Source organism: Melanostigma gelatinosum (assembly GCF_949748355.1).
Source record: "Melanostigma gelatinosum genome assembly, chromosome: 21".
In the NCBI taxonomy this organism is placed as follows: Eukaryota; Metazoa; Chordata; class Actinopteri; order Perciformes; family Zoarcidae; genus Melanostigma; species Melanostigma gelatinosum.
In genome coordinates, this window is record NC_136654.1 from 4825120 (window position 1) to 4842952 (window position 17833).

The 17833-nt window shown below is 45.6% G+C and overlaps 1 protein-coding gene across 1 annotated transcript; it reads left to right on the forward strand.

Moving 5' to 3' along the window:
* Positions 1-959: 959 nt before the first annotated feature.
* Positions 960-14685, forward strand: mrtfba (myocardin related transcription factor Ba; the record flags this gene model as incomplete). Its single annotated transcript, XM_079293253.1, has 16 exons — positions 960-1113; positions 4028-4105; positions 4877-4942; positions 5085-5140; positions 5257-5332; positions 5535-5696; positions 5883-6055; positions 6200-6343; positions 6447-6694; positions 7170-7341; positions 8018-9016; positions 9165-9287; positions 9683-9832; positions 10005-10139; positions 10230-10290; positions 10539-14685. The coding sequence occupies 16 exons, from the start codon at positions 960-962 to the stop codon at positions 11048-11050; spliced, it is 3309 nt and encodes a 1102-aa protein (XP_079149379.1). The 3' UTR covers positions 11051-14685.
* Positions 14686-17833: the final 3148 nt, after the last annotated feature.

Below are 17833 nucleotides of genomic sequence, written 5' to 3' on the forward strand. Positions count from 1 at the left end.
AGTTTTCTTTATACATTTTCTACCCACTTTCTGTAACCACAGAGATATTATAAACCTGTCATTGAGAAAGACCATGTTTACTGTAAACTGCAGTGATCACTAGTCAGAGAAAACCCATAGAGATTACCGTACAATCATTAAAAGCAGAAGATGAAACATGGGCTTTAGGACTTGTTGTGTTTGGACACATGGCATGACCTCAGCAACCAGAATGGACAACATTCAGACGTGTTGAAACCAAACGAGTCCAGTTCGGTCCGTCGAACGCCTTTTGGCACTTTGAGGACCTACAGGGAGAAATATCAGCAGCCATAGGAACAAAGTGGTCCTCAGCCAAGTGCAACACCTCAGGGTGGTTAGTAAAGAGTGCGGAGGTCCTGTGGGTGCTGCTGAAGAGCGATAAATAGCATGCATGTCCAGACTGCGCAGCCTGTCGTCTGCTGCTTGGGAAGCCATGGATACTGAACTGTTTGTTTTGCTCCCCGAAATGTTTCCGTCCCCCCCCCCCCCCCCCCCCCCCCGTTTTTGAAACGGCCACAGCGATGTTATATTCCAGATTATGTCTGAACAGAGAGAACATTCATGGACAAGCTGGCGTTGTTTCGCACGCGCAGCGGTTCGAAGCGATTATTCACTATAATAGCCGACCCAGCTCGTTTAATGAATAATTTGGGCTGTGACTGAGCTCTTCCAGATGGCCCAAATGAAATGCCACCCTTAGCATTTCACCAGTTGGGTGAAGGAGTCATACCAACAGGATGACGGTTGTTATTCTGAATTACTGACGAGGAGCCCTCAAAATATCCTTGAGTGTAGTCGTCCAACATTTCCCTCAAACTCCTCACTCTCCCGTCTTGTTTCTTGTATCCACACAGGTAGCGGTGAAACCAAAGGGGGCCGTGACCCATACCCCCCCCCCCCCCCCCCGTCTTGTTGCTTGCCTCCCCTCCCGATGCAACATGGAGCTCCAGGCGTCCTACGGGCTGCTGGGAGCAGAGGGGGATTGCGAGATGTCGAGTCTGCTGTTGCCCAGTCCCCAGAGCGAGGCGGTTACCCATGAGATGGAGGAGCTGTCGCTGCAGCCTCTGCCTCCCCTCGATGAACGCAAAAATGGTGAGAAAACACTGCCGAACTAGCCCGTCACGGCGCGCCGGGACAGGAGATGCATTAAACAAGCCACCATGGTGAAAGAGTGACCAAAAGAGATTTCAATTTTCAAAAAATAGAAGAAAACAAATGTATTATCCACTGAAATCCCACATACATCAAACTCAAAACTTGACAGCTAATGTATAATAACATTATGCTCCTTGCCTGTGTTGCAACTCCTCCGGCATGCTGACACTCACAGCAGTTTTATCCTTAAATACCCTCAATGCTTATATGGCCTCCACACTAGTCATGCGTGCACACAGGCACGTGCTGCATACCTCAACTATTAAGTTCAAAATGGGCCATAAAAGTGAGTGAAACTTCCATCAGCTTTTTTTTTTTTTTAAACATTATTCCAACATCTTCATCATGCGAGCCAGTCGACATGTTGGCTTCTCATTAAACTCACGGCGTTGGTGTTGTTCTGGCAGCCACACGGCCCTGACTCAGACACTGATGGATGGATATGCGATTACCAGGCTTTAGGAGTGGGGTAGATTCACTGCTGCCGTTGCCAGTTCCCAATCGTGGCTTAAGACGGTTTAGGGAGATCAGTTCAGTGCCGTCACTGTGACCATGCTTCTATAAAATCCAGTTTGTGAGAAACAGTCCACAAACGCAGAGTGTTCAGCCAGAGCTGTGAGATTAAACACTTTTTGGATAATTCTGGGATTTTGTGCTTTCGTGCACGGCGGCTGCTGCTGCTGTCTGCACAATAACAGTGACTCGACGGTGGAACATTTTTTTTTTTTTTTTTTGTGGAATGTCAACAGAAGCAGCGCCCACTCATCAGCTCGGCTTTTGTCATTTCCCTTCCAGTGGGAACACACACCTCATACTTTCCACACTCTGCGCCATCCCCAGCTCTTTGCCAGAGTACCCCCTCTCACATGTTGGTTTTAACATGCAGGTGTTAATCTGTCCACCATCATGACAGGCCCGAGTGTAAGACCACTGCTCGGTCAGCAGTCTGGGACGTGCAGACTCAGGTCTCGGGGTCTGTTGTGACGGGGAATGAGTCTGGCCAGAAAGAGATTAGCCTTTTACGTGAAATCAATATTATTATTGACGACCGCAGAGCCTGCTAAGAGGATGAAGAAGTGCAAAAAAGATAGTAAAAAGTTAGTTAGGGGTTACTTCCCAAAGTAGAAGGCAAACTTTGCGAATGTTGTCTGTAATTGACTCGAGTTATTTGTGGCGAGATTTTAAATGAGACATGTTGATGAAATCACAATTTTATGTTTTGACTGCTTTTTCTGACGTAAGCGTTCGACACACATGATGTGTTCATGGACCGTTGGAAACCACAATGACTGTTGAATGAGTGTATTCCGTCTTATGTCATCAGTGCTCCAGTAATAAAGAGGAAAGACGACAAATAAAGAGAAACATGTTGCAAACTTCCTGGGAGCTACCGGCCTCAGCATGTACATGCGCTGCCGTTGCCTCTTGTTTCCGGTCTTTATGCTAAGCTAAGCTAGCTGGCTGCTCGCTCTTTCATATTGACCAGACCGATTTCAAAGTGTTGTCCATCTTCCTATTTAATGCGCAACAAGAAAACAAATAAGTGTATTTCCAAAAATGTCAAAGCTATTCCATAGTGATGCATCATGTCATTTTTGGTTCTTTTTATACCACTTATTGTTTGCTTCCCACATGTCATCAGCTGTGTTTTTCCTTGTGTCTTCTTTATATATATATTATATTAAACCCGTTAAATCTACTTCAGTTCACTTGTTGACTGCAGTGGAAACAGACACGTTTCCATGCGAGCCTGTGATTCCTCCATTGACCTGCTGACTACGTGCCTGTCACTGTGTGCATAAACCGCTCGGTCATGTCATCCGCCTCTCTCCTCCGTCTGCTGAGTTCACAGGTCAACTTGTGCGCGTCAGGCTGAGCAGCGTTTCCCGGAGGAACTTAGGACAATGCCACTGACTGGAAGTCTATGTCACCTTCAGCAAACATGTCCCCTCTGCATATCTAAATCCAGCTATTCAGTGTAGTTGGGGTCCAAAGTAGGCCTGTGGCGAGTGGCGATCGGATCGCGTGGCGACAATTGAAGGGATGGTTTTCCCTATGCCGATATTAAGGCCATTTTAGCTCATTTTTACTATCAGAACTAAGACGTTATAAAAATAATCTCTAGAATCTGCTCCGATGTTGAGCCAGAATAGATTTCTGTAATTGTTTAACCTCAGCCCTAGTTGGAATTAAACCTCCAGTACGCCATGTATGCAAAAGGGAGATTAGAAATGTGAAGTTGGTTGTGCCACCTGTTTCCTGTTGGACCAAGAGAGCTACTGTTTCCCTGCAAGCTTTGACGCATCCCTTCATATGAATGGAGAAGTGTCTATACTCGTAGTTCATATTTAATTCGTGCAAATCACAACTCCTCCTCCTTCATGTGACACATCCATATGTTGTAGGCCCTCTAACAAAGTAACACCAACGCTATAAAACACTTCAGCTTGAAGACAAAGTTGTTATTGTCCTTTGTCGCAGACTCTCGACTGTTCCTCTAAAGTTACAAAGAACCCGTGTAGACGTCACATCAGGCTGCGTTGGGATCGCCTACAGCCAGGAAATAAGCCGCCCCAAACTGGCCGAGCGAGAGAGGGGAGTAAGAGAAGGGTGGTAGGGGGGAGGAGGGGGAGGAGGAGGTGGCCCTGCTGTAAAGAAACATTGTGGGAGGAGTGCAGGACGGGCCTAATGTTGCTTCTCTAATCCTAAGAAGCTGTGGATTCTTACCATTCGGCTGATCATGTTGAGAGATGATGCGTCTATAAGTTACATATTTTAGGCTTTAATACAAGACTGTCACCCTGGGGTGAAATGGCTTAATCACTCGGTTGTATTTTGGACTGATCTATAGGCCTGGACTCTCGCGCTCAGACAATGGCCTACACGGAGGTAGAGACCCCCACTGACCGCTGCACTAGGTTCAGAGCAGGTGAGCGCTCCTCTTCTTTGTTGTTATTGTGCTCTTTTCTCCACTCGAGTAGGCATATGCTGTTGCAGGCTTGTCCAGGACTTCTGGAAGTTTTTGTTGGTTAATAAAACAAACGCCCACCTTTTCAAACAGATGGACATAAAGGGATGAAATAAATGACAATGAAGTATAATATTTTGGTGGATGTCAGTCTTTGTTTCTTCTGATTGCCTTCCACCGGTGTTTTGATTTTGGGGTAGCAGTGGTCCAGATGTAAACAGCATGTGGAATGTCATACCCTGGTAAACAAAGGCTTACATAAACATAATGAAACACCATCACATCCTTAAACAGCTACTGAGGACTTGCACTCGTAAAGCCCTCAGGATAAGACTGAAGTCTCCTTCAGGCTTTTATTGCCATCACAGAAATAGTATAGTGCTACCACGCTACCGTGCACTTATGGTTGTAACCAATGCTGATAAAAAATGGGGTTGACTGGATGGATAACTTGGTCCTGAATGCAAAATGAATTATAGAATTATGTTATTGCATGTTGTCAACCTAATGACTCAAGAGCAGGATGAGGTGATGTGTCAGGGGGTTAGTGTGTAGTTACCTTCTCAGCTTTTTCAATTTTATTCCCTGTTTTATTTGTACACTACCTCATTCTTCTGTCTGCTTTCACGAATTGTTCTTATGTTTTTTTTACTGATATAACTTTATATTATATGTACTTATATTACAATCAAAGTCACTCTGTTTTTCTTCAATGCTATTTCTTGTTTGCAGTCCTGCAGTTGAGGCTTCAGCAAAGGCGAACCCGGGAGCAGCTGGTGGACCAGGGCATCATGCCACGTGAGTGTCCATCACTCACTGAAAAGCTGATGTAGTGTGTCTGATGGCTGAGATCATCAAAATGTTTGCTCTTTTTCAAGATGAGTTTGTTTTTAACGTTGTGCTCCGACTTTTGCATTTATGAAAATGTAATGTGTTGCAGCTCTGAAGAGCCCGGCAGCGTTCCACGGGCAGATTCGCAGCTTGGAGAGAGCCAGGGTATGTTGGAAACAAGGTGCTAGCTGTGGACTCGAGAGGCAGAGGAAATAAACTCCTGGACCGTTGTGTGGCATGACGGTTCAGACCATTAACTGACTGCCTGTCTTTCTCTTCAGACCGAAAATTTCCTCAAGCACAAGATCCGCAGTCGTCCAGAGAGAGCAGAGCTGATCAGGATGCACATCCTGCAAGGTACTGCTGATCCTCTAGTTCTCACTACGAACACGTGAAGTATTATCTGGTGTTCCATGTGGACTTTTAAAAAAAAAAGCATAATAGAATTCCAGTTGGCATCAGACACGATGCTATAAACAAACTTTTCTAGCCAGCGCCGCAAACAAGAAATCGTCAAGCTGAAGTTTTACAGTTTTTTTTTTTTTTTTTTGTTCCTCAGAGACCGGAGCAGAACCCTCATTACAAGCCACTCAGATGAGACTGAAGAGGGCGCGGCTGGCCGACAACCTGAACGAGAAGATCGCCCAGAGACCCGGCCCCCTGGAGCTGGTGGAGAAAAACATCCTGCCTGTGGACTCCAGTGTGAAACAGGCAATCACCGGTGAGACGCAGAGAAACAGTGATGGTAAAACGATTATCAGGACACTTATCAGGAAGAAGTCATGGTTGATCAGCCGTGCAGGGATTTGGGACAGACATTATGATAAAAGTTGTGTATTACTTGCACAGAGATACAAAAGAACAGTGAGTATTTAAGTGCTGGACTTTTTTGTTGTTGTGCTGTCAGTGGGTACGGTGAATTATCCGAAAGTGTTGGATGAAGACAGCTGCGATGCCCTGTCCCCAGAGCACCTAGCCAGCCAGGAGTCTCAGAGTGGTGTCCCCTCTCCCGCGGAGATCAAAGCGCCAGAGACGCCTTCTCTAGTCCCGGCACCACCGGTACCCATCACCCCGCTGCAGGTCAGATACGGGACTAGTAAAACATGTGTGTGTGCCTGCTCTCATAGCCCCAGGTCTTTATACCTTCAAACTTCATACCGGTGTTTGTTCAAAGTTCAGCGTTTGCTTTGCAGTGATTGTTGTCTTCCTGTTGTGTTTCTTCAGACCTTCCCAGTTGCTACTCAAGCAACAACAGACTTTGTGAAAGTGATCTCTGCGATCGAACAGCCTGCCAGCCGCCCAGCCATCACTCCGGCACAGCCAGTCATCCCGGCTGCTTCCTTAAAACCAGGCCCAACACTGGTGAAAGTAAGAGGTTTTTTTTTACCACCTCTAAATTCAATATATTTCTGTAATATTTGAACACTGCTGGACAGAATAGTTCATTTATTTTTGTTTCCTCCCGCAACAGCAAAGTCAGCAGAAGTCTCCATCAGAGAAGAGCCGCAGTAAGAAGGGCAAGGAGCCCAGGTCCAGGGTGAAAAAGCTCAAGTACCACCAGTATGTTCCCCCCGACCAGAAGCTGGAGGCCAGCGAAGCACCCATGGACTCCTCGTATGCCCGACTGCTGCAGCAACAGCAGCTGTTCCTCCAGCTGCAGATCCTTAGCCAGCAACAGCAGCATTACAACTACCAGACTATATTACCGGCACCGCTCAAGTACGTACATCACACATTAGAACTTTGTAATTGTGTTGTTTTAGTTCGCTTTTGGCTCGTCTCCATAGTCGAGTGCTGTTGTTTTCAGTGACCCAGAGGGCCGTTGGCTAGTTTCCAACAACAACTTTGCATCGAATCATATGAATAACTACCAAGATGTTGCTTCACCAGCTGCTGTTTTCATAAATGTCTCACAGCCGCAGCATGACCAAGCTCCCTTTGAACTACTGCGCTGTGGTTTGGTTGACTGGCTTTGTTAGTGAGGCACAGGATGGCTGTTCTGTTCATACTGGGAACAGACTTCCTCTCTCTCTCTCTTTCCTGTCTCTACCGTGAGCTCTCCGTTAATAATCCTTTGTTCCCTCTTTCTCCCCTTCCCCTTCTCTGTTTCTCATTCCCGTGGTACGCAAGCACTGTAAATCATTTTGGGATGTAACAATGACCTCATGTTTCTGTGTCTCATTTCTCACCGAAGGCCTGGAGCCGAGGGTCAGAGCGGCAGCGCCGGGAGCCTTCCGACCTCCATCATGGTGTCTTTGCCCACTGCACCTCCACCTCCCCCCGTAACTCCAGCTCCGGCTCGTCCAAACAACTCTCTCTCAAACCGCAAGCCGGGAGTCTTGCCTGCCAATCTGGAGGAGATGAAGGTATTTGGAAAACCCACTGGTACCAGCATTCCCCTTCACCCCTGCAGCTTGGAACAGCAGAGCCCAGCAGCTTTGAAATTATAGTTATGATTGTGGTCTAGAGGTAGAAATTGTCTTTGTTTTAGGCCGACTCAGCTGTTGAAATTGATCTGTGTCGAGATATCGCACAGCCAGCAGTAGCAACAATCTGATAAGCTCTCGTAAGATCTAACGCGGTTCTGTTTAGTCATTTGAGAAAACAAAGAGAACCCGAGGGCACAGACTTCCTATTGTTCAACTTTAAATCTCTTTTTCTCAAAGTTGCATTGGTTTAACAAAAATATAAAAATTCAGGGGAAAGCAAGAGAAGCAGCTAGTCCTGCTCTGTCCAAAGGTAGTTAAGTCGCCTGACAGCAGCACCTCTAACGCTCCCTGATAAACACATTGATTATACAGACAGATACAGTATCTTACTGTTTAATACGTGCAAAAAGTGTAAAAGTTGTATTTCTTTGCCGAGATCAGTGACTTCTTGGAGTCTTGTTGTCTTGTTGGTCAACTGATGTTAGATGGCAGATTGTCTTTGGCCTAAGCAAGGCCGTCTGTTTCTCCCTGCCTCCAGTCTTTGTGCTAAGCTAATCGGCATCAGCTGCACCAGTCTAAAATAGTTTATGTGATCATATTTGTATTTGTCCAGGTGGCTGAACTAAAACTGGAGCTGAAGCTGCGTGGCCTCCCCGTGTCGGGAACAAAGACTGACCTGATGGAAAGACTGAAGCCTTTCCAGGACAACCACTGCACCTCGGCTCCCGCCACTATTCCTGTCCCTGCCGTCTCCTCCATGCCCATGGAGGTCACCACTCGCAGCCCCGCCACAGTCCTTCCAGTCCAGCAGGTGGCTCCAGAGAACAGGAACCCGACTCCGCCGGTTTCACCCGTTCCCACCGATCGCTCGACCCTCCAGCAGGAGCTCGGCATGTCTGAGGCTCTTTCTGAAACGCAGATGGTGAGCTCTGGCTGGCCAGGTCCACAGTCCTCGCCTCTGTTGTCTTTTCAAGTCCCGGAAGAAAAAGACAGGCGGCTCCATGAAAAGGAGCAGCAGATAGTGGAGTTGATGAAGAAGCTGGAGCAGGAGCAGAGGTTGGTTGAGGCGCTGAAGATGCAGCTGGAGGTGGAGAAGAGAGGCCAGGGTGGCTGCATCGCTGACTCTGGACCTGCCATGAACCCTGTTTCTACTGTCCGGAGCTCAAATGTGGTCAAAATGGAGGGCACAGTCCTGTCGAACTGTTCATCCACTGCCGGTACAATCCCCAACTCTATCCTGGGCATCCAGACTCTCTCCCCCCGGCCAACAGTAGTCAAGTTGGAGGATGTGACTGTTTCTTCTGGCAAGCCTCTCCAGCTCCAGACCCAAACCCAGATCATCACCCAGGTCCAGCCCCAAGCCCAGCCCCAAATAATCGGCAGCCCTCGCCTCCTCTCCCAGTCACAGAGAAGTCCCAAACTCCAGCCCCAGCCTGCTGCCCCGAGCCTGCAGCAGTTCTTCATCAGCCACCCAGGCGGGGTGTCCCAGGTGCTGGGTCAGCCCCAGACCTTGTTAACCACCACAGGCCAAGCTGGGAGGATCCTCCTCCCAGTCTCGCTTCCCAACAGCGCTACAGCAATCCAGCTGCCGAACACCAATGTCAGCCTGCAGGTACGATTGCTAAAAAAAAAGTAGAGTGACATCACATGTTGTGGCGTCTGTTAGAGAAGCGTCAGAGCTTGCTTACCTGCTTTAGGGGCTTACTAATTAGAAAACTGGATGTATCGACTCACAATATGTTCTTACACTCTTATCTCAGCCGGTTATTCAGGCCACAGTCTCAAATCCAGGCCTGGTCCAGGTCTCAGTTCCTCAGCGGCAAACCACTAAGAGGGAGACGGCATCCAACCAGCAGTTATCCAACCACAACCCGCTGCTACAGGTCAGCCACGCCGCGCAGTTCGTTGCGTTTCCTTGAGAAGTTGTGCTCAGTGACTTTATCTCATGTCTCTTATTGCCTTGCCTTCAACAATAATGCTTATCCGGCGCTGTCCGAAGACGGTAATGGGCCCTGTAATGACGGTAGCTTTAAATGTACCCTTTATGTATGCAGACCTTATGATCTATGCTGTTTTTCACAAAAAAAACTTTCCAATTTTAAGCACATTTCATGACCATTTGCATCATATTGTGATCGATGATCCTGACTTGACATTTCCATATCGTCTCATGCATAGTGGGAGCTACGAAGGTGTCTGCCCCTCATCCCGTTCGCTGTGTTTCCAGTTCCTTCTTCAGAACAACACTGATGTTAGCATCTGTCTTGTGTGTTGACAGACTCTGACTATGTGCAGTAACACGACTGGTTTGGAGAGCCGGACTAGGCCTGAGATGAATCCACAGTGTTTCCTGAGAAGTAGCCCAGAGAACCGGGTCTCTCCACGGGCTTCACCCAACCGTCACATCTCCAACGGACCCCTGAATAAGGTATCGGTGCTGAGTTATCACAGGAGGGGGGGTATTCCTATCCTACATTCATATCAATTAAGCTTCCCTCAAGAGGAGATCATTTACGATTTCATTTTCCCAACTTGACGTGGAGAGTTTCTTTCTTCATACAGACTGTTCTTAATTCTCCGTCTCTCTCTTATCCTTCCAGTCTTCTTCTCCCCAGCCTACCTTCATCCTTCAGCCCACCTCTCTTGTTCCTCAGCCTCCCAAGATACGAGAGCCTCCCCGCTATGAGGAGGCCATCAAACAGAGCCGCAACCTGCACGTCAACAATGTTTCACAGGTGAGAGACGCACCACCGTGTCCTTCAGAACACTGTTCTCTTGTTCTCAGCCGCCTTCAGTCTCGTAAACCTTGTCGACTGTCTTTTCAGGTTCCCACAGCAACCAGCCAGCAAATGGATGACTTGTTCGACATCCTCATACAGAGCGGAGGTAACGGCACCGACAGCACACCCCCACTACATTCTGTTCAGTACGAGCATGTTGAAAACATTCTCGTCTCAGGCATATGAGGAGGAAGCTGCTTTGTAGGCAGCAACATTTTGAGTTTGGTGACGTCACAGATTATGTACACAGAATTGATTATGAATCATATCAGCCTTTTACGTACTCATGTCTTGGCTAAAATGACGGAGGCTACTCAAAATTCTGACAAGCTTGTTTTTATCCCTCTCCTCCAGAAATCACTCCATTTATCCAGCAGGACCCTCACGTGTCTCACAATAAGACCCTCCCAGTCACGGCAAACATCTCAACCCTGCCGGTCAACACGGCTCTCTCCAGGCCGCCTGCACAGGTCCAGCTGGCTCCCCCGCCCACCCTGAGCCCCCTCATCGGCCACGGCCTGCCCAGCCTCTCCTCGCTGGCCACAGACAATCAGCTGGAGGCCTTTCTGGAGCGCACCCTGGCCGACACGTCACCGGCGTCAGACGCGCGCACACGGGGCCTGATGGAGGAGCTGCAGGCCCAGCTGATGGAGCAGCAACCCTACTCGCCCATGGACACGTCAGACTTGTCCTTCTGCGATTCTTCCTCGCCGTCCTCGCTCAACATGGGCCTGTCCGACCCAGGCCTGGACAATATGGAGTGGCTGGACCTCACCATGCCGCCAGGTCCTGCTGGGTCACTCACACCTCTGGGAATGCCAGCAGACTTCCTGGATGCACAAGACCTGCAGCTGCACTGGGACTGACGGAGGGGTGGATGACAAAAAGGAGGAAGAGAGCAGCTGAGCCAGGAAGGATGGATGGATGGATGAAGAGAAGAGGAAAGGGATCGACGAGGTTGAGTTTCCACATTTTTAACAGGGAGAAAACGTGGCATTTTGTGCCGTACCACTCTCACTAGTACATCAAACCATCAGTAATATTCTCACTATACGACAGTGAATATGCTGTACAGGCACTGATTCAAGTTGAACTACACGCAGGAGTTTGCACAGTTATAAAAGAGGGCCTCAAACGGCTGAACAGCCAGAATAACATCATCACGAAGACGAGACCCCCCCATCATATCAAGGGATTTTAAAAAGACTTCTACAGGGTCAAAGGTCATGATCACTTAAAGAGACGGAGCCAAATGAATTCTGGCAGCACGGACTGTTTGTAAATACTCTTTAAACCACACTAAAATAACTTTTCGGGGAGAGAGCCTGAACAGCATTGACTGGTTGTCTTTCAGTGTGACCACTGCGTCTGTCTGACTGTAAGCACAGTAGCTGCATGTCAACGGTAGACGTGGTGTCACCTGTGTGTTCCACTGGAGCATATTGAGCCATTCTAGGTTATAGAAGCCGGTCATTACAGCACAATAAATGTGTCGCTCTAAATGACAGCTCACACACTACAGATGTAATCTAGTAAGAACAAATGGAATTTATATTCTCAATAAGAATTTGAATGAGGCTTGGTCTGGGACGTCCCGGTGTCGGTGCAGCCTCAGCTGCTGACCTCTCCCCCTGGGGAAGCGAAGTCTAGACTAGGTCTGATCGGATGTTTTAAAGGGATTCCTAACTGAGAGGAGGTCACGCCTCTGTTCTCACTGGTCCAGTCTACCACATACTGTACATCGCGCGTACGCTGACTAATCGGACGGGTTGTATCAGATGTTTCCCTTCTGACCTTTCACGGCCCCCTGCGGTCAAGCTGACGAACCAATGACTCTAAAGAAGAAAAGACTTCAGTCGGTGGCGAGAGGAGGAAGCTCCTCCGTCTGTGTGAGAGCTATGCACGTGAGGGGCGGAGAGATCCGCGGTGATGCACATCTAGGATCGCGGGGGCCAATTGCTCCGGAGATGCTGCAGTTGTCGTCCAAGTATCTTACTTTGAATGTAATTTCAGCAAAATGGGACTTCGCTCACAAAGTCGCCAGCTTTTTCTCTTCTGATAGTAAACTGACACGAAGCAGTGGCAAGGGAACAAATGTCGGTTTGTAAGACATGCAGACGAGGTGTGCGTGCGTGAGTGTGTGTGTGTGTGTGTGTGTGTAAGTAAAATGATTGCATCACTAGCCCACAAATGTGCTGGTTAACAATTCCCTGTAGCCGATCGATTAATCTGCTTTAACAGCCCACTGATTGAGTGACCAACCATCATTTGGATGAGCCAGAATACTCTGAAGTCGGGCTGGACCAAATAGTTTCAAGCTTCATTCATAACATGTTTTCTTTTTATTAATGTTTTATTTCTGCGCAGCTGCAGACAAAGATGAGGCTACGCTGATATTATTAGTATTACTGTGTAGAATTAGATCCCACTGCTGGCTACATAGGGTTGTTTCTGACCCGTGTGATCCGAACATGAAACATTTCTTGAAAAACGATCGATGTAATAATTTCCAAAATTCACATGTTTTTATCTTACAAGATATTTTGCGGAAATCCATATTTGTGGTCTAAAACAGTTTACTCTGCCGCACGCGCCTGTTAATGGAGCCGTCTAGCAGTAATCTGACAGCACCTTAAACGCAGATATTTATATAACAATGTTTATTCAACAATATGACGACAGATATTTAAAGCTCCAAAACCTCAAAATAAAGACACCTTCAGTACCGCCCCATTCTAAAGTAATATTTGGCTGAGGAAATAGTCTCTCGTGATGCATCAGTGCATCAGTTACTGACCAAGTGGATATGTGAGAGAAGTGTGTGTGTGTGTGTCGATTTGTCTTCCCGTCTTCTGCATGTACACCTGTGACTGTGTGCATGATTGTATTCATGTTAAATCACGGGCCGTCTCGAGCTCTTTCTCACCCGTTGCCCACGAGTTGTCTGAAAATGATGTACTAATATCTATGAAATCAAATCATTCGGTTGACGTGTTTAAAACCAAACTCTTCAAAAGCCTCCTGATGACTGTTTCCTGTTTTTGTTTTTTTTATCTGTGTTGTTCAGTTGGTGTCAGACAGTCAAAAACCCACCGGCACCTTTGAGGTGTGATGCACAGTGAAGAGGGCTTAGCTACTTTTAAAGCTGTCATGAATTCTAAATCATCATTTTAAACAGATTGCATCATATCCCACGAGTTAGAGTTCAACCCTGAATATTGAGTTGCTGATTTAGTGTCTCAGTTAAGGATATTAGTTTGGGTTTGATGCGGTCTCACTGTATGGCACTTTCAAACACGATAGCTTTTTTTTACTTGTCTTCACGTCCAGTGAAATCATTTAGCATTGACTTAAACCTGTCATTATGTCCATGGACACTAGGGGGCGCTGCCTCCTTTTGTTTTTTTAAATGAGGCCGTTTTTCAACACAAAATTGTATGAGATGACCTCATTCTCGTGCTCATTCCTGGTTGGTGCACCTTTGGTTGAGTCGGGGTGCTGGGACCCTGAGTATCGCTGAGGGTGAGAATCACTAGTGGATTCATGTGTTTCCTATAAGATGACGAGTTAAACTGTTTGTTTTCTTCAGTCAGCTTTAAGGCTGACACATTTAATAGTGTGTTGCCAAAAAAGGGCAGTGGAACATATTATCACACTTTATTTTCTCACGGTTTTTTTGTATTTTTCCACTTCTTTTGCGGGGTGAAAATGAAAAGACAAAACATTTAATCTTGCTTTCACGCCGACGTAAAAGAGGATTCCATGTGTATATTCCAGGTTTGCAGAGTCGTTTCATTACTTCCTTTTCATATCAGACGTGCACAAACGTCTTGGCTACACATGTATGTGATCTACGGTCACGTCTCCATGGTTACCCACACGTTGCGAAAACTCTCGCTGCCCTACCGACGCTAACCTGAACCATTCACGGTCAACGCCTAACCTCAATCATCTTGAGGGAGTTTCACAACTTGTGGGTTACCCGTGTCAGATCCTGCCTGGATTTTTCATGAAACTTTTACTACAGAGTAATACAGTTTATAAGTTCAAAAGCATGTTTCAATAGCCCTCTAAAGTTAGAGGTTTGTGGAGGTATGGTCAATCTGAAGAACCCTTAAGGTTCCTGTCAGCAGGTGTCAGCTCAGGTTCCCCCGTACTGACTCCAGCTCTCCTGCGTGTCCCACTTCACCTGCAGAGTTTATCATGTAAACATTTGTTGGTTGAGACGCTGAACTTAAGAGCAGACCAGACGTTTCATTACAGTCTATGTATTTTGGGGACATTTACATCCGTCATTGTAGCCGAGTCCCCTCTCTCTCCACCGCCCATGCTATGTCTCTTGTTTGTATGCCATATGTTTTGCACATTGTGTACATATTTATATAGATGTAATGCATATTTTTCTACATGTGTAACATCCATGGGGTCTCTATAATGTAAATACACAAATGTATATAAGTACTGTATGCCTTTCTGTGTCAATAAAATTGGTGGACTGTGAGCACTTCTACAGAAGTTAATTACAGAATAACCAACATTTCTTATCAACCAATATTTAAAACGGTTGGCGAGAGTATAGAAACAGAAGTATACAGGAAGGCACAACATTTAAATTGTGTTGCTGCTGGCCGTGTATGTAAACCATTGTTTGTCAGACTTTGCGGTTCACGCGCCCGTATTTCCATTTTGAGATAACAGATGTGCACGAAGGTCATTCGATTGTTGACAGAAAAGCCATCGATCCATTCGTTTGGAGTTTATCGGTCACATAAGCTAGTCTAAACATTCTTTAAGTTAGTCCGGTTTGTATTTGCTTTAAGTAGGTCACAGTGTGAACAGTTGATTTTCCTGAAAGATAAAGGTGTTCAGGGGGATCAATTGGCAGAAATGTAGGATATTATGAATAAGTATGGCTCACGGGAGACGTTTCAGTTGGTTGCAACCTCACCGCTAGATCCTACACACCAGACCTTTAAGTTATCTGAGCCTTTGTGCTGATTGTACCAGTGGTGTAGTCGATTCCAGCTACATTGCCGAGATCAGCTGTTGAGTCAAATGGCCGAGGCAGAGTCCCAAACAGCTCCAAGGCGGCGGCGAGGGGTCACTCGAGTATAGACGCCGTGGATCGTACTGTACACATCACACCAGGGCTGGTAATGTGATAACCTCCGTGTCAAAATGGCTGGTGATTGTGTATGGTTGCGCGACACTCGGGACACTGGTGGTGGACGTCTCTCAGGTTGCTCATGAAGAAAGGGATTAAACAGCAGCCTCCAACACACCTGTGGAAGGAAGAAAGAGAGCGAGGATGCAACAGCAAAGGTGTCAAACTCCCCAACAACATTTGTTTTAAACTGTAAATCACTTTGGAAAATAGTGGTCAGCTTAAACACATAACATCTACTGACTCAGTGTCAGTTACACAGTCATAACCATCTACAGTGACCTAACATTGGCTAATATTAACCGCTATCAGCTAGTGGCCATACCAGACTGGTACCTTCAGGAAGAAGCAGTCTAGCGGGTTCCCCCCTGCTCAGCTAAGCTAATTTCATGCAGAGACATTAGACTATTGCCAAGAAAGCGAACAAGTGTGTTTTACAAAACATTTCATTAAGACTAGTGTTACCACTGCAGTCTGGCAAAGTGAAGTTCTCTCCAGCCAGTCAGGTTCAGAAAGACATACCCCGTCAAGGTGCACAAGAAGCAAATCGTCCACGAAGCGTGGCCCACTCTGCTGCGGGTTTCTGTGAAGACGACCTCGTCACAGGATGGACACTTGGTGAGCGCTGGTGTTTGACCGAGAAAGTCCACTTGAGAGACAGAACAACTGTTACCGGCCTAAAGGACACGCAAACGTAGACAAATGTATGACTGCTGGGGCTTAATCACAATAAACTGTGTGGGGGTACATTTGTATGGTATACTTTACTATGAACTTTGTATGACATTTTTTATGGCATTGTATAGTATGACTTTTCAATCGTGTTCTATACGATACGTCTAGGGCGACGGTGGCTAAGTGGAGAGCAGGGCCGTAAAAGAAAGTCATAGTGAAGTATAGCGAAAAAAGTGATCGTATAGTATGTCGAAAAATATATAAATATTTCACAGTAAAATATGTCGAAAAAAGTCAGAGTATAGTATTTGTGACGACCCCTCCCTTCCACTCTGTGTCCCGTTTGCTCTCTTTCTGTTTCTCAGGATGTCCAGCGTCAACTAATGAGCCGTACCTGAGCCTGCTGAGGTTCCAGCTTCATAGCGTCTCCCCCTGAACAGTGGACGGGCTCTTCTTTGGCCGACATGGCTGCTGATTAGTTTTGGTAGTTTAGTTTATGTGTTCTTTGAATAAATATGTTTATGCCTTTTAACTCGTCTGGTCTCCCATTCATGTTGCAGCCTTTGAGCTGGTTTGTAACACATCACAAACAAAGGTTTTTAAAGTCATAGTATGCAAAAAAAGAAAAAAAAAGTCATCGTATAGTATGTTGAAAAAAAGTCATAGTATAGTATGTCGAAAAAGTCATCGTATAATATTGAAAAAAGTCATCGTATAATATTGAAAAAAGTCATAGTATAGCATGTCGAAAAAAGTCATAGTATAGCATGTCGAAAAAAGTCATAGTATAGCATGTCGAAAAAAGTCATAGTATAGCATGTCGAAAAAAGTCATAGTATAGCATGTCGAAAAAAGTCATAGTATAGCATGTCGAAAAAAGTCATAGTATAGCATGTCGAAAAAAGTCATAGTATAGCATGTCGAAAAAAGTCATCGTATAGCATGTCGAAAAAAGTCATCGTATAGCATGTCGAAAAAAGTCATCGTATAGCATGTCGAAAAAAGTCATCGTATAGCATGTCGAAAAAAGTCATCGTATAGCATGTCGAAAAAAGTCATCGTATAGCATGTCGAAAAAAGTCATCGTATAGCATGTCGAAAAAAGTCATCGTATAGCATGTCGAAAAAAGTCATAGTATAATATGTCGAAAAAAGTCATAGTATAGCATGTCGAAAAAAGTCATAGTATAGCATGTCGAAAAAAGTCATAGTATAGCATGTCGAAAAAAGTCATAGTATAGCATGTCGAAAAAAGTCATAGTATAGCATGTCGAAAAAAGTCATAGTATAGCATGTCGAAAAAAGTCATAGTATAGCATGTCGAAAAAAGTCATAGTATAGCATGTCGAAAAAAGTCATAGTATAGCATGTCGAAAAAAGTCATAGTATAGCATGTCGAAAAAAGTCATAGTATAGCATGTCGAAAAAAGTCATAGTATAATATGTTGAAAAAAGTCATAGTATAGTATGTCGAAAAAAGTCATAGTATAGTATGTCGAAAAAAGTCATAGTATAGTATGTCGAAAAAAGTCATAGTATAATATGTTGAAAAAAGTCATAGTATAGTATGTCGAAAAAAGTCATAGTATAATATGTCGAAAAAAGTCATAGTATAGTATGTCGAAAAAAGTCATAGTATAGCATGTCGAAAAAAGTCATAGTATAGCATGTCGAAAAAAGTCATAGTATAGCATGTCGAAAAAAGTCATAGTATAACATGTCGAAAAAAGTCATAGTATAGCATGTCGAAAAAAGTCATAGTATAGCATGTCGAAAAAAGTCATAGTATAGCATGTCGAAAAAAGTCATA